We start from the raw sequence: 17,237 nt of genomic DNA on the forward strand, positions 1-17,237 counted from the left end.
TGATATTATTTTGTTCTAAATTTTGTTTGATTTCTAATTTCTTACTCGATATAATATTTTGAATAATTTTCCGAAGATTTTCTAATATTTTCTTTTGAATTTCACTTATTTTAGCACAAAATTCTCTATATTTATATGTTATTTATTTTTCAGCTTTATCAGTAAATATTTTCAAAATATGTTTCTTCAATTGATCAGGTATAAGTTGATTAATTTCTTGAACTGCATCTTTTATAACAGCGGCTTGATCTATGGAAGGAATAATAATAAATGAATCTTGAATCATATGACATTGACAATCATCAATGATATTTTGAATATAATTAATTTTGTTGTTAATTATTTCTTCAACATCTCTTGAATAAATTCTTTCTGCTGATGATTTCTTTCCTTCTTCCATTGCTTTTTCGGCAATTTCCGTAAGATTTTGTTTCTTTGTTCGTTTAATTAATGCTTCAAACATCTTACAAACAGCTTCTGCATCTAGAATCGACGTTTTAAGGGATTCATCAATTTGTTGAATTAAATGTTGTGCAAAGATATAAAAAGCATCATCAAATTGTTTTGACTGATGAAAGATGTCATTATTTATATTAAATTGAGGAAGTGGAATGATTTCATGAAGATCCAAATTTTTCTTAAATCTTTCACGCATCATCGCTGATACATAATTTTGCATATTTTCAAAATTAATATGTGGATCATATCCAGCAACATTTGTAACAACGCCCATTAAACGAGTGACATCTCTTCCTGTGCCTTGTCGAATACTTTCAATAATACCATACATCGTACTTAATGCGTCCACTTCTTGACTCGTCGTTGATGTTTTGAGTATTGAAATAAGTACATTAGAAAGTGCTGCATAAGGTGCAATAAGTTGACTTAAAAGAAATGTATTCGCTTCTGCATTATTACCACCTGTTAAAAAGCCATTGCACCCTTCAGTATCTACAAAATATGTATCTAAATCTTCACTCATGACATCAATTCCATATCGCGTTCGAATACCATTATATGAATATGGTCCATAAACAAATGCACCGCGTGTGGTTTCACGTATTCCATCACCAATTTGAATTGAATTACTTCTGTCACCTGTTAACTTTTTAATAGTTGATGATTTACCTGTTTGGAAAGAACCACATAATGTAACAAAAATTACACGCTTTCCTTTCGATGGTGCTAATGCATTTTTGAAAAATTTCGGATCCTGAACATAATCTATAGTTTTATTTTCCTTGTTTGTAATAGAACATGTGGTGAAATTATATATTGATTGGTTTTGAGGAGAAGATTTTTGTGTGCCTGATGAATTAGATGGATGAGAAGATCCACCAGAGTTGTTGTAGCCGAATTGTTTACTTTGCTGAGCAGATGGATTAGGAATATATCCACCTGTAAATTGTCCTGTTGATGAAGATGATGGATTGTATCCACTTGTAAATTGTCCTGTTGATGAAGATGATGGATTGTATCCACCTGTAAATTGTCCTGTTGATGAAGATGATGGATTGTATCCACTTGTAAATTGTCCTGCTGATGAAGATGATGGATTGTGTCCACCTGTGTTTTGGTTACTTTGCTGTGCAGATGGATTAGGATTATGTACGGTAGAGAATTGTCCTGATGGAGGACGTGATGGGGGTCGTTTTGAACCTGATCCGTCAATCGGTCTCAATTTCACTCCATGAAATGCACCTTGTGATGAGCTCGAATTAGTTTCTTTTTGATGAACTCCTTTCGTGCTATCATTAGATGTCGCACTTGATGTTGATGACCCAGAATTGTTGTAGTTGAATTGGTTATGCTGTGCAGATGGATTAGGATTATGTACGGTAGAGAATTGTCCTGATGGAGGACGTGATGGGGGTCGTTTTGAACCTGATCCGTCAATCGGTCTCAATTTCACTCCATGAAATGCACCTTGTGATGAGCTCGTATAAATATTACTAGAATTCGTTTCTTTTTGATGAATCCCTTTCGTGCTATCATTAGATATCACACTTGATGATGAAGGCGGTGGCGTTTTAGATCCATGAGATTGTATTGGCGGGTTAGGTGGGTTAGATATTGAACCACTGTTTAATGTAGCTGAAGGCTTGGGTGTTGGATTTGGTTGAGCTTTAGGATCTTGAACTTTGATTTCTTGAAGAAGTTTTTGAAGTGATGTTTCTGAAACACTACTTAAAACTTTCACTTTCGTTTGAACACCAAATTGTTGTGCTAACTCTTCTTCTAACTTATCAACTTTGCCTGTGCCAAGACTAACTATAATAATTGGCATTTCGTCTGAAACATACTTGTAAACTTGTTTCGAAAAACTAAGATTAAAAGGTGGCTTACAAGAAACAATAAACAAACAAAATTGACATTTAGGATTAAGAAGTGGATACTTCTGTTTCATTTGTGAAAAATGATATTTAAATGTCACAAAATCATATGAAAAACTTTCGTTTTGATAAACTTCAAAACTATTGTCGACTTTGCATGTTTTATTTTTTCGTGTAATACACCCGATGACTTGTTCATACAAAGGACCAATAACAAGTACTCTTTGCTTCTGCATATATTAAAATAAATGCCACAAAATAATGCATGGCATTTTAATACGTATACTTTGTGCTGAAATTCAACAAATTATTTCGGTTATGCTATCATTATCGTGTAGGGGGCCATGGCCCAAGTCCAGAAAACATCGAAATCATTTTCACAAGCATATCATAAGGTGGCATTTTTTTGAAGATGTGGCATTTATTGTTTTATGAAAAATGACTCTTTTGAAGCTTTCCAAATTCATTTTAGGGACCAAAATATAAGAACATGCATATTGTTAGTTAAGGAAATTATATTAAATGATATCAAACAATATTCAAACCAAAATATAAAATAATATTATGATTACCAAAAAAAAAAAATAATAATTAATATAAATATTTCTTTTTTTCACTTGCTTTGTAGTTGTTTCTTCTAATAAATGTTATATAATGTTTAAGTTCAGGTATAAAGTCGAAGAAATGTAAAGTTACGATAGGGTTGCAAAACGGTTTTGAAAAATGATTTTAAAATAATTTTCTTCCTTACTAATTTACCTGAGCAATATTGGCACAAAGTAAGTGAGCAAGCCAACTTCGATTTCTTGTATGCATTTTAAGAAATATTATCTTTGATTTGATTAACAATCTTTTTTATAGTTAAAAAATAGTGGATATTCCAAAACGAACAATCCAGAGTGGTGCTAAAAGTATTTTTTCACTTACAAATATCACCAAATAACATTTTGAAATAATATTTACAAAATTGGTAAGGAAAAATTCCCAATTTAATTATGATATACTTAAGTTATATGTGACTATTTTTGTTGGTTGGTTGTTACCTTTTTTGAATCGTTTTCGTTTTCCTCAGATGGAAATTATTTTTATAGGCTTGACATATAAACGGTCGTCAATAACCAATTCATCTGCACAGCAAAGTAAACAAATTACAAGTGGACATAGTACTAATCCATCTGCACAGCAAAGTAAACAAAGCACAGGTGGACACAATCCATCATCTTCATCAACAGGACAAATTACAGGTGGATACAACCCATCCAAATCTTTTAACTCACGGAAATCCAAAACAACTTTGGATGATAACAAGAACAAGAAATTTGGAACTACTATAACGATAAAGAAAGATAATAAGATCATTGAATTTCGACCAGATCTTAATGTTTTCAAAAGAGCTCTTAATGAAGCGAATGGTAAACCAGTTCTTTTTATAACCATGTGCGGATCATTTCAGGTTGGGAAATCATCAACAATAAAAAAGCTTTCTGGAGAGAAAAGCGTTGAAATTGGAAATGGTTCGGAAGAGCAAACAAAAGGTGCTTACGTATATGGACCATTTCCATACAATTATATTCGGAAAAGGTTTGGAATGGATGAAGTTCAAGATAATGATACCCAAATTTTCTTTGTTGATACAGAAGGATGTAATGGTTTTGACACAGGAGATACAAATGTCGAAGCAAACACATTCCTTCTGAGTCAACTTATTGCACCATATGCAGCTCTATCAAATGTACTTGTTACATTAATGGATAAAAATATTAGGTTACAAGAAGTCCAAGCAAATGGAACTCTTTTTAGAATTATTAGAGAAGTTCGAAAAGGAACAGTTGATACGCATTTCTTAGGAGTTGTTCAAAATTATATAATTAAAGATGATCCATTTGATGAAATGCGCCAAAAAGTTACAAAAATCATGCGAAAGAGATTTGGTGAGCAGAGTGAACTTCAAGATTTTATTCCTCTTCCATTCTTTGATCCGAGATATGATATTTTAAATCAGGACAAGAAATTTAACGATGGTTTCAATGAATTTGCAAAAATACTATTAAATTCTCTTGAAGAGTCACGTCAAAAGTGTATTATTGATGCAGAATCAGCTTATAATATGTTTGAAACTTTAGTTAAAAGAACAGAAGATCAAGATCTTCAACAACTTGTTCAGAAAGCAATTGAAAACGGAGAATTATCAGCAGCAGAACGTCTTTGTTTAGGCGATGTCAATAGAATTATTGAATCAAAAACAAGTATTATTCAAAAATCAATTAAAGAATTACAAGATCAACTTAAAAAGAATCCCTTCTTTGAAATACCACAAATCGAAATTAAACAAAATATTTGTGATGCTGCATTTCATGAAATGGAAAGTTTTCCAGAATCAGTCAAAAAACTTGTGATTTATCAAGATTTCCAGAATCGTATTTCGAATGAAATATCAACCAAATATGAAGAATATTATAAAGTTATTGAAGAAATAAGAAGTAAACAAATTACATTACTTAAACATTCGGCAGATACTATCTTCGATAATTTATCTAGAATTGAATTAGTAAATATTTCCAACAATAATTTAACAGAACTTCCTGATATATTAGAAGCATGTCGAAATAACCTTAAAAATTCTTTCATAAAAACGTTCAAAAATGAAATTTATAATGTTTGCAAAGTAAAAAATAATACAAATACGAAACCAGATCTTAGTACTCTTCTTCAAACAACACCTTTTAAAGAAATAATTTTTGATGATGTTCAAAAGGATCTTTTACAATATCTTACACAAACATTAAACAATCAAATGAATAAATTTTATGAACCTGCTCAAAAGAGATCCGAAGAAAACAAGAATAAACAATTTGAAACACTTAAGATATTGGTTAATGATATAATTAATACAGAAGTTGCTAACTTTAAGACTAATTCCTTTAACAAACCTACCACTAATAATACTATTAAAAATATAAGAGATGATATTACACATAAATATATTGAAGAATTAAATAATTATGATAAAAATATTCAAAAAATATCTGAAGATACATTATCCAAACTTAAAAATTATGGAAGTGAAAAGTTATCAGAACATATACAAGAAATAACTGAATTCATTAAAATGAGTATTAAAGAAAGACAAGAAAATTTCAAAGCTTATGCAAATGCAATGATAAAAGATTTTATAAATAATAAACATATTGAGTTACAAAGGAGGTTTAAAGAAAGTAATGAAACAGATTCATTGAAAATATTTACTGAAGAAACAATCAATGCAATTAAATCTGAATATACATCTCTAGCTCGTCAAATTTGTAAAGATAAAAATGCTAAAGAAGAAGATTTACAAAATCTATTTAAAGATGGATTCACTGATTTAAATTCACTTATACAAAATTTACAAGAAATTTCTGAATGTGTTGCTCAAAGTAATTTGGAAAACAAAATTAATTCTAAAAAACTTGAAGCTGAAGAAATTATAGATCTAGAAATAAATTATCAAATGCAATATATACAAGCTAATAATAATATTATTAACATCAAAAACATTAATTTCTATAATATGAATCATAAACAAGCTTTAAATATGTATACTAATGATGGAACTAATAATTTCCTTGAGTACATTAAACATTTATGTATACATGAAATTAGATTATCTGATATTCATGATCAAAATATGAAAAATGAAATAGAAAAATTCATTAAAGATTATAGCATAAATAAAGTTAATGAAGTGAATGAAAAAATTATGGAAATTGCAAATGAAAATATAATTAAAGCAGCTGATGAAAAAGAAAATGAAATAATTTTAACAATTAAAAGAATTAAAGATAATCTTTTAGCCGAAATTACAAAAAGAAATTTAAGCGAATTTGTTGATAAGGATGATGAAAATGATTTCAAAAATGAATGTATCAATAAATGTGATGAGATTATCAAAAACGTAAATGTTCATTATGTTAATAAATTGAAAATTGTTAGAGATAATTCGATTGATAACAATTTAAGTCAAATAAAGATTGCTATTACTGATACACAAAACAAATTAATTAATGAAATTGAAGAAAATATTGAGTTAATAATTATTGATTCAACAAAAGATTATGTACAAGAATTGGGTCATAAAAAGGATAAAAATTATGCAAATATTTTCTCGAATAGTGATGAAAGACAATTTAAAAATAAGTGCAGCTATAAATGTGAAGATATTTTGAGGAAATTGCCCAGTAATTACAAGAATATGATATTAAAATTCTAGGATGAAATAATCGATAGCAAAATTGTTGCGTTAAGAAACGAAGCTAAACATATAGCTGAAATAAACAAACAAAATGGTTCAGTAATCGGAGATATATTTGATAAAATAGTTAGTTTGATATCAAATTCAAAGATAATTACTGGAATTAAAAAATTATTTACATCTTAGTGTCTACTTTCCAATCATTAAACCTTTTCATTCACATTTGAATTTTTATAATTTTGGTTTTAAACAAATAATTTATTTATTTAGAAATTGATTTCGTATTAAAAAAGATGTTTCATTTTGCTATAACTTTTATTCATAAAATTCTTTAATTTTCTTTTGAATTTTCATCATGTGTTCGCTAAGTTCGCGATATTTTGGTGAAATTCTTCTTTGAAATTCTTCAGCAAATTTGGTGATTTCGACATGTTCTGTGGTAATTGAACGAAGTTCTTGAACAGCGTCATTTGTAATTGAGTTCATATCAATAAATGGAACAGTAATACTTGAATTAGTGAGTAAACACAACTTACAATCATCAATTAAACTTTGGATGTATTTCACCTTGTTATCGATTATATCTTGAACTTGTTTCGAATAATTTGTTTCTGATGATTTCTTTCCTTTAAATGCATTTCGTACGACTTCTGTAAGATCTTCTTTCGATGTTCGTTTAATTAATGCATTAAATATTTCGCAGGCTGAATCAGCATCAAGAATAGATGTTTGAAGGGATTCATCAATTTGTTGAATTAAATGTTGTGCGAAGATATCAAAAGCATCATCAAATTGTTTTGATTGATGAAAGATGTCATTATTTATATTAAATTGAGGAAGTGGAATGATTTCATGAAGATCTATTTTCTGAAATTTTGCGCGCATTATCTTTGATATTTTCTCTTGTGCTTTATCGAAATTATTATGTGGATCATATCCAGCAACATTTGTAAAAACGCCCATTAAACGAGTGACATCTCTTCCTGTGCCTTGTCGAATACTTTCAATAATACCAAACATCGTATTTAATGCGTCCACTTCTTGACTCGTCATTGATGTTTTGAGTATTGAAATAAGTACATTAGAAAGTGCTGCATAAGGTGCAATAAGTTGACTTAAAAGAAATGTATTCGCTTCTGCATTATTACCACCTGTTAAAAAGCCATTGCACCCTTCAGTATCTACAAAATATGTATCTAAATCTTCACTCATGACATCAATTCCATATCGCGTTCGCATACCCTTATATGAATATGGTCCATGAGCAAATGCACCGCGTGTGGTTTCACGTATTCCATCACCAATTTGAATTGAATTACTTCTGTCACCTGTTAACTTTTTAATAGTTGATGATTTACCTGTTTGGAAAGAACCACATAATGTAACAAAAATTACACGCTTTCCTTTCGATGGTGCTAATGCTTGTTTGAAAAGTCTCGGGTCATGAACAAAATCTGTAGTTTTATTTTCACATACAATAGAAGTTGTGATTGAATTATAGGTCGGCTGAGAGTTACACCCTTGTTTCATTATGAAAATGAAATGAATGCCATGAAAAACCTTTCTGGCATTTTTATCTACTCTTATTTATAGTGAGCTCAAAATCGGTTAACAGTTCAATTTTTCAATCAATAAATGTACAAGGCTATCATGTCTATGCAGATTCAAGATCGCTATAATTTTTTAAGAAAACTATGCATTGAACAGTTTAGTGGCAAAATTTATAAAACTGTCTCATATGTAGGATGTACATATAATACTGTGAAAACAGCTTTAAATTTCATCCAACATCCTCCTCCTTATATTGCAAAATCTGGACCAGAACCAATCATCAAAAAGCACCATGAAATATTTATTGAGGTCCAAACATTAAATAATCATTATATTACAAATAAACTACTTGCTGATTAATTGGTTGAAACTTTTCCTGACATCAAACACTGTTCAGCTAATACTGTTGGTTCAGCTAGAAAAAAACTTAGAATAAAATATGCGCCACCTAGATCTGTAGTCAAGTCAAACGATCATGTCAAAATTACAAGGGTTAATTGGTGTCAATTTCATATTTAGAACGGAACAACTTTTCATAACGTAGTGTTTTCTGATGAAAGTTGGTTTGAATTAGATCGAAACCGTAGATGGTTATGGCGGCATGTAGATGACTATTCTCCAATGGTATGTGCAGAAAAAGTAGCACACCCAAAAAAGGTAATGATTAGGGGTGCCATTGGTTTGAATTTTAAATCAAAACTGGTCTTTATTGAAGGTCCTGTCAGTTCAGATATATACTTTGAACAAATTATCATAGGGAGTGGTCTTCTTACGGATGCAGATAATGTTTATGGGCATGAACAGTGGGTGCTACAACAGGACAACGCTAGACCACATATTGCAAATGATGTAATCCAATCTCTGGATTACTTAGATGTTCTGTTCATTGATGATTGGCCCCCATACTCTCCTGATTTAAATATCATAGAGGTTGTCTGGGCAATCATGAAGAGAAGATTGGAAGCAAAAATTATAAGATCGATTGATGAACTCAAAAACGTAATCATTGATGTATGGAATAACCTATCGCTGGAGACAATTAATAGATTGGTACTTTCGATGCCAGCTGAGCTGCAAGCTTGCGTAGCTAATCAAGGGAACACGATTCTTCACCTTTAATAAACGGTTTTCTCAAAGTCGGTTGATAAATTTTTTTGAAAAATTTAAATATATAAACGATAATTTTTTCTTAATTTCATCGAAATTTTATCAACGAACTTTGAGTCCACTATAATAAACCTTCCAATCAAGGTTGCCCTGACACATGTGAATTTTCCGGTTACTCTGCCCGTACGACATAATAATTATGATAGACTTGGTGGTGATAAGAAAGAAAAATTGGAGAACATCTTAAATTTACTCAAGGTCCCAACAAGGAGAAGGAGAAAAATGTTCAATAATAATAGCAACTGGAAAAACAAATTGCTATGAAGAAAAATATCGAAAATATCAAATAAAATATATTGCAAAAGGAAATTTACTTATAATGCATTTAGAAGCAGGTTGGGCAACTGGGGTTTTGTCAAAACAATATTTAAATTGATGAAAGATATGCTTATTTGTTATGGGATCTTCAATCATTACACAGAGATGATGATATTCAAAGTTATTCTACAAAAAGAAATATCCAGGTGGGAACCGTTAGACAGCATCTTTGGCAATTTAAAAAAAAGTCACTACAATAATCCTATTAGACGCATGGGAGGATATTCCCAATTATGTGATCCGGAATTCTTGGACATTCGACTGAAAATTGACTATCAAAAATCCTCATAAGTTCTTAATAAAACATTTTTCTTCTTTCCAACTCATTTCAGGGGACTGTGGAATGCATACGCACTTTTATACGCGCTTTTCGTAAAGAACTATTCATATACGCATACGACTTTGAATGAACCTTGATATAACTCTAAAAAATTCCAATTATTTAAACTTAAAAAATCAAACTCAATATTCTCAATAAAATTAATATATATTCTCGCTTATATTGAGTAATAATAAAATAATTCGATATTAAATCTTCAAAAAATTTATTCTAATATGATATGAGATCATTTAAAAAGAATATTTTTATTTTAAAATTACAATAGCATTAATCAAATCTACACATTCTTATACATTTATCTATAATATTTATTATTATTATTATTATTATTATTATTATTATTATTATTATTATTATTATTATTATTATTATTATTATTATTATTATTATTATTATTATTATTATTATTATTATTATTATTATTATTATTATGTATTATTATTATTATTATTATTATTATTATTATTATTATTATTATTATTATTATTATGTATGTGTGTGTGTGTGTGTGTGTGTGTGTGTGTTATTATTATTGTATTATTATTATTATTATTATTATTATTATATATATATTATTATTATTATTATTATTATTATTATTATTATTATTATTATTATTATTATTATTATTATTATTATTATTATTATTATTATTATTATTATATATTATTATTATTATTATTATTATTATTATTATTATTATTATTATTATTATTATTATTATTATTATTATTATTATTATTATTATTATTATTATTATTATTATTATTATTATTATTATTATTATTATTATTATTATTATTATTATATATATATATATATATATTATTATTATTATTATTATTATTATTATTATTATTATTATTATTATATATTATTATTATTATTATTATTATTATTATTATTATTATTATTATTATTATTATTATTATTATTATTATTATTATTATTATTATTATTATTATTATTATTATTATTATTATTATTATTATTATTATTATTATTATTATTATTATTATTATTATTATTATTATTATTATTATTATTTATTTTTTTTTATTTTTTGATTAAAATATCTTGTATCCATGGGAAGAAATGATAATTTTTTTCAAATAAATTGGTTACATTCAATTCCCAAGTGAGAAAAACAACACATTCCAAAAAATATGACATACGATATTTGACTCAAAATATCTCCATAAAAAAAAAATAGATTAATAATTTCAATAATTTTATTAAATCATATTTTGAAGTTTCAATTTGATTGCATTAAAAATTTAAATGATTATTATAAATAATACATACTAATAAATACATTCATTCATTATTAATTGTTCTATTCTTTCATTATTATTTATCATAATACGTTTTGAACATTTATTATTTTATTACAGCTGTTTGCTCTTTGTTTGGCTTTACAAAAATAAATATTTACTTTTGGATATCCAAAATTGAGAAGTTTACGAATGCTCTCGTAAAAGAATATCTAGCTTCACGAAAGTAAATGTCTCACTTAATAAAAGTAAATATCTGCATTTTCAAATGAATACTTAATAAAAAAAAATTAAATTATATACAAATTATCAGACTTTAATTAAAAAATATATATTCACCGAAAAATATCTAAAAACCAAATTTTTCAAAAAAAAAGGAATAATTATTTGATTTCTAATTTTTTAAAAAAACCAATGCTCAAAATAATCTCTATATCATAATAGATATGTTTTATGAGTTTGAAATGTTTTTACTAATATATATGTAGAGAAAAAGTAAATTTAATTTGGTGCTCATCACACCAGGACCCCCTATAGGTTCAAAAAAATAATTAGGGCACAAATAATTCAAATCAAGTGTTGTGTCAAATTTATTTTCATTCAATTTTTGGTTATTTACATACAGCTGTATTAATTAAATCATTCATCAACATTTAATAATAAATATTATATTTATCATTGATTATTGATCATTTATTGTTATCTATGAATGAGATTAATGAATAACATTATACATTACATTATGAATAACATTATTAGGCTAACCTAACACAAATATGTCACAAATTGTATAATTCGAAATATTTTTTATCTGATGTTTCAGGATTTACAGAAATAAAAACAATGTCAAATGATTCGATTCGGAATTACTTTCAACAAATCATTAATTTGATTATGTTCGATCATTTCATGAATCGAATCTATGAGTGATTGATCGATTTCTGAACTTGGAACATATGCTGCTGTTAGCGAAGGCGGCGTTTCGATCATTTTCCTTATTGATTGAACAACTTCATGATTCATATGTTTTGCCGCATTTGAAATCGGCGTATATCGAGCGAAAAGTAATGCAGAAGTATAAAAGTCAGTACTATCGATTGAGTTAAATAAAGATTCGATTTCTTTAGTTTTGAGATCATTAGAAAATGCAGCATCATATATGCGGAGTTCTGGTGGTATGTCAATGTGATCTTTCTTAACAATTTCGCGTACTTTCGTGTCGCACAACTCGAGAAATTGGGGAAGATTTTGTGCATCAAACGTTTTGATGCGGTGAACCGTCGTATTTGAAAGCATTTGAAAGCCATCGGCGGTTGGAGGGATGATGGGCAAAATGATTGGGAAGTCGAATGTTAAGGTTGAAATGAGATTAATTACGCTTTTAGGGGCGTTTTTGAGAATTAGGCGACAATGGTTTGCTGCATGTTGAGTTTTTTGTTCTACAGAAAGCCATGCTGAAGTGATTGATAAAGCAATGCTTGAATTGATTTTGGAAAATGAATTTAAAAATAGATAACAAAGTGTGGACTTAAGAGGATTACGATCTACAAGATATTTTGGAAATTCATTAATTAACTTTGTTTCAAAAATATCAACTGATTGCTTCTTTAAAATCCCTACAAACCTCTTAAACCAGAGAATATCAATTTGTGGATTTTCGATCCAAAAAAGGAATTTTTGACAAAATGGAACATTTTCAATTGCTGTTACAACTGATATATAATAACATAAGCTTGTTTCATTTGAAGTATTCCACATCTTATTGAGTTTATCACCAGATAATGAGTTTAAGCATGATTTAACAACATCTGAGCAAGCTTTGTAAATATTTGGACAATCATTTTCATAAACACCTGAATAAATTTCCAATATTTCTACTACGTATTCATCTTCAGAAAGTTCTGGTTTTTTCCTTAAAATCGTTGCAAAAACTTGACTTGTTTTTACTAGTTCTTCAAGTACTTGTGTATTCGGATTATCTTTATTCTCAATGATATGTTGGAACAATTCCGAGAGCTTATTACATAGCTGATGCAGAGCTTCCATTCGAGTGAAGAAAGGAAGTCGCACCTAAAACGAACGTTAAAATAACAGGAACCGTTTATTCCGTTGATGTCACTTTTTATCATGTGATGGAATTTGACTATCTTTGTTTGGCCTTTCCGAAATGGGTCGCATTAGAACAAAGACTACAAAAAGAGCTTCACGTCTTATAATTGAACGTTTCTACGGTCAACTCAGTTTTGATTTTCAAGATAACAAACGTGTTTGTGATGAAGTTGCTACAATCCCATCAAAGAGAATGAGAAATAAGATTGCTGGTTATGTTACACATTTAATGCGCCGCCTTGAACGTGGTCCTGTTCGTGGTATTTCCTTTAAGCTTCAAGAAGAAGAACGTGAAAAACGTGATAACTGGATGCCAAAGATTTCACAACTCGATCAACCGAATATTAGTATTGATGCCGACACCAAAGCTATGCTTGCTGCAATTGGTCTTGGTGAAATGGAAGGTGTTGCTGTTAGGGACAATACACGCCGCCGTAAATAAATCACATTAATAATTTCATCTTAAAAAAAAAACAAAGAAAAATCATAAATCTCTTGTGCGCTTATGTACGAAATATGTTGGTATCAATCAAAGTGTTCTAATGAATATAGTTCCTCATAAGTAACAATTAGTTTTATTCACTTATTTTCATTTTGAACCTACGAAATAAGCATTCTTTCATTATATTATTGATCTAAGCTAATATAAAGTATTTATTGATATCTTCAAAAAGTTTCATTAGGTGAAAGTTTTGGGGTGCTCTGTTGTTCAATCATACAAAAAGTTCATATGAATTCAATCGAAAAGTGGGGAAAGGTGAAGTCAGAATCGATCGTTTTTATTGAACAGCTATGTTCACAAATTTTAAGAAATATTTCAATGGGCCTTTAAAAAAAGTCAAGTCACAAAACACAAGAAAGCATGCTTTTTTTGATTCTTTTCGGGATTCACGCATATCAAATATTCATAGAAGCAAATGCCACTTTAATTGTCAGTAATAGTGAATTTGAGTCAGGAACGTATAAAGATTACAAATCTAAAACAAAAGCATTAAAATTTTATAATGATGTTACCACAATCCCAAAATCAGCTTTCAACAAATGGTCCAAACTTGAAACAGCGATTATTGGTGATACGATTACTACTATTGAATCTGAAGCGTTTTATGGCTGTACCAGTTTAGACACCCTCACAATTGGAGATAGTGTGGAGGCTATTGGTTACATGGCATTTTTCTCATGTTCTTTTTTGCAATTAGTCACAATTCCTAAATCTGTTACTTCAATTGGAGAATGTGTCTTTACTGGATGTTCATTGCTTTGTGAAATCAAAGTAGATAAGGAAAATCAAAATTATGCTAATTTTAATGATGATGGAATTCTATATAATCATGACATTACTTCAATTATATGTTATCCTCAAGGTATTGTGAATGAAGCATTTGAATTTCCTGCCACTGTGACTTCAATATATAATTATTCATTTGCCTTTTGTAGCTTAAAAACAATCACCATGAATCAAAACCTTGAGAATATTTACAACTATGCACTTGGTTTCTGTTCAAGTTTAAGAACAATTACCTTTTCTGAAAATCTCAAATATATTGGTAATCATGCTTTTATTCAATGTCAGTCACTTAAAACTATTACAATTCCTAACTCAGTTCAACGTATTGGAGAAGGTATTTTCGAAAATTGCAAGATAGAATCTGCAATTCTATCAGATTCAATTGAAGAAATTCCAACGAGAGCTTTTTCAAATTGCCTTTACTTAGAGTCCATAACCTTCCCAAAGAATGTCCGAATAATTGGTTATGGAGCTTTTATGAGTACAAGTTTTACCAAGATTGAAATTCCAAGTACAGTTACGAAAATTTGTTCTGAAGCCTTTTCTTTCTGTGTCAATATACAGTCACTTGTCCTAAATGAAGGCCTTGAAGAAATCCAATCTTCAGCTTTTTATGCTTGTAGCTCACTAAAAAGTGTCAAAATCCCGAACACAGTCAAAAGTATTGAATCCTTCACTTTTTCAACGTGCAACAAATTGGAGACCGTTACTTTTAGTAACACTTTAGTTAGCATTGGCGAAAGTTCATTTTCTAAGACAGCATTAAGTAGCATAACATTACCAAACACAGTTAAAACCATTGGTCCAACATCGTTTAGTTCCTGTGAGGAACTTGCAACGATTCAACTTAATGATGGTCTTGAAGAGATTCTTGATCAAGCATTTGAAGGCTGTATTTTATTACCCAGCGAAATTGTATTACCCAATTTTATTAAGAAGATTGGAAATAATCCATTTTCAAAATGCACCAAGATCAAATCTGTCACCATTTCGAATGAAAACAAATATTACACCAACTATGACAACAAGGGAATCCTTTACAGTAAAGATGACCAAGGAAAGCTTCAATCGATTATTATTTATCCATCTGGAAAAACAGATTCAACATATGAAACCCCATTAAACCTCACAGCCATTGGTAGTTATGCGTTTTCTGGCTGTGACAACATAGTCAGTGTATTTATCGAAGAAAATGTCCAAACATTTAATACGCTTTCATTTTATCAATGTAAAAACTTAAAATGTATTTATTATCACGGTCATCGTCCACCAACAAATTGTTCAGATAATATATTTTACGGTTTGGCAACAGTATCAATTATGTTGCCATATGATTTCGAAGGCGAATTTCCAGATTTTGTAGAAGCAAAAGGTGTCATTTTGGACGGATGTCCAAAAGATGAAAAAATCGACGGCAATAGTGGCGGCAGTAACATTGGAATGATTGTTGGAATTACAATTGGAGTCGTCGCGTTAGTTGCAATAATTATTGGAATAACTGTTTGGGCACTTAAGAGGAAAAAGAGCAATCAATTTATGTCCGACGAAGTGCTCATTTCGGCAGTGTCAAAGTAATTAATAAATAAAAATGTGAAAAATAAATAAAATGTGAAGGAAAGCGGAAAAAATTATTTAATTAAAGAAGTAATTCGTTCTGCACCAGCTCGTGTACGGCTTCATGAGTTCTTTCTGTTCTTTTATTGTAAACGACGCGTCGCCAATTGCCTCCTCAATATGGAGTGAACTCTTTTGTTTGTGAAAGATTATGATGATATTATCGACCATAATCAAATCTAATGTTACAGCGAAACATATAATGATGATTAGCTCTGATTTAGTGAAAGTCCTTTCTATTGTTTCACTTGTGGGCATTATGGTGGAAAAGCTGATGTAAAACTTAGTGTTTCTTCTTGCAAAAGAGATTATCCATTTGGGCAAGAAATTTAAATGTAGGTGTAAGGACATGCGCGTATCGATTTTTCTTTTTAATTATATTAAGATATTATAAAATATTTATGTATATAACATTAATATAGTTGTGTTTTTTAATTGCATATATTTGTTTATTAATTAATTTTTGGGAAATGTATTTATGTTCTATTTTTGAAGAAAAATTAGTATACACAGGATTTGATATGATCCAAGTATAACCCATAAAAGATGTTGCATTGGTAATTCCACTTACAGTGTCACAACAATATGCACAACCGCTTTCAGCAATACTAATAAATGTTCATCACAATTCAAGGCTGAGACCAAAATTTTGGAAAACTTATGCCCATTCTTAAACTTATGGATAATACCCCAATTTGTTTGACCAATGCCTTCATCATTAGAAACTGATATAATATGTGGTGATAAAATTCCATTACAAGGAAAGAATTTCTTTGTAAACATGACTAAAAACTCATATGAAAGTCTAACAAATGTTGAGATATTACTTTGAGTGAAATAATCATTTAAGTATTTGGTTCACTAGAATAAATTAGAATGTGTGTGAACGCAAACAATGTAACCCCACCTGGAGACACGGAGGTTTTGACAAAAGTGCATCCGGGGTGACCCAAACTTGAATACGTTTTTTGGAACATGCTCCGATAAATAAACGGTCGGGAATTGTACGTTA

The 17,237-nt window shown here is 29.1% G+C and overlaps 7 protein-coding genes across 7 annotated transcripts; 4 read left to right on the plus strand and 3 right to left on the minus strand.

Annotated features, from left to right (window-relative positions):
- Positions 1 to 142: 142 nt before the first annotated feature.
- GO595_008262 (bifunctional 2',3'-cyclic-nucleotide 2'-phosphodiesterase/3'-nucleotidase) lies at positions 143 to 2,287 on the minus strand (the record flags this gene model as incomplete). Its single annotated transcript, XM_067921817.1, has 1 exon — positions 143 to 2,287. One exon carries the CDS (start codon positions 2,285 to 2,287, stop codon positions 143 to 145), a length of 2,145 nt encoding a protein of 714 aa, XP_067771603.1.
- Positions 2,288 to 3,405: 1,118 nt separating this feature from the next.
- On the plus strand, positions 3,406 to 5,543 carry GO595_008263 (uncharacterized protein; the record flags this gene model as incomplete). The annotated part of the gene is made up of 2 exons (XM_067921818.1): positions 3,406 to 4,713; positions 5,538 to 5,543. 2 exons carry the CDS (start codon positions 3,406 to 3,408, stop codon positions 5,541 to 5,543), a joined length of 1,314 nt encoding a protein of 437 aa, XP_067771604.1.
- A 1,336-nt stretch (positions 5,544 to 6,879) lies between these two features.
- On the minus strand, positions 6,880 to 8,094 carry GO595_008264 (uncharacterized protein; the record flags this gene model as incomplete). The annotated part of the gene is made up of 1 exon (XM_067921819.1): positions 6,880 to 8,094. One exon carries the CDS (start codon positions 8,092 to 8,094, stop codon positions 6,880 to 6,882), a length of 1,215 nt encoding a protein of 404 aa, XP_067771605.1.
- A 642-nt stretch (positions 8,095 to 8,736) lies between these two features.
- GO595_008265 (transposable element tc3 transposase) lies at positions 8,737 to 9,234 on the plus strand (the record flags this gene model as incomplete). Its single annotated transcript, XM_067921820.1, has 1 exon — positions 8,737 to 9,234. The coding sequence occupies one exon, from the start codon at positions 8,737 to 8,739 to the stop codon at positions 9,232 to 9,234; it is 498 nt and encodes a 165-aa protein (XP_067771606.1).
- Positions 9,235 to 12,060: 2,826 nt separating this feature from the next.
- On the minus strand, positions 12,061 to 13,260 carry GO595_008266 (uncharacterized protein; the record flags this gene model as incomplete). Its single annotated transcript, XM_067921821.1, has 1 exon — positions 12,061 to 13,260. One exon carries the CDS (start codon positions 13,258 to 13,260, stop codon positions 12,061 to 12,063), a length of 1,200 nt encoding a protein of 399 aa, XP_067771607.1.
- A 121-nt stretch (positions 13,261 to 13,381) lies between these two features.
- On the plus strand, positions 13,382 to 13,765 carry GO595_008267 (40S ribosomal protein S17-B; the record flags this gene model as incomplete). Its single annotated transcript, XM_067921822.1, has 1 exon — positions 13,382 to 13,765. The coding sequence occupies one exon, from the start codon at positions 13,382 to 13,384 to the stop codon at positions 13,763 to 13,765; it is 384 nt and encodes a 127-aa protein (XP_067771608.1).
- A 420-nt stretch (positions 13,766 to 14,185) lies between these two features.
- On the plus strand, positions 14,186 to 16,186 carry GO595_008268 (leucine-rich repeat protein; the record flags this gene model as incomplete). The annotated part of the gene is made up of 1 exon (XM_067921823.1): positions 14,186 to 16,186. One exon carries the CDS (start codon positions 14,186 to 14,188, stop codon positions 16,184 to 16,186), a length of 2,001 nt encoding a protein of 666 aa, XP_067771609.1.
- Between the last annotated feature and the right edge of the window lie 1,051 nt (positions 16,187 to 17,237).

Source organism: Histomonas meleagridis (assembly GCF_020186115.1).
Source record: "Histomonas meleagridis strain 2922-C6/04-10x chromosome Unknown contig_63, whole genome shotgun sequence".
Classification (NCBI taxonomy): domain Eukaryota; phylum Parabasalia; order Tritrichomonadida; family Dientamoebidae; genus Histomonas; species Histomonas meleagridis.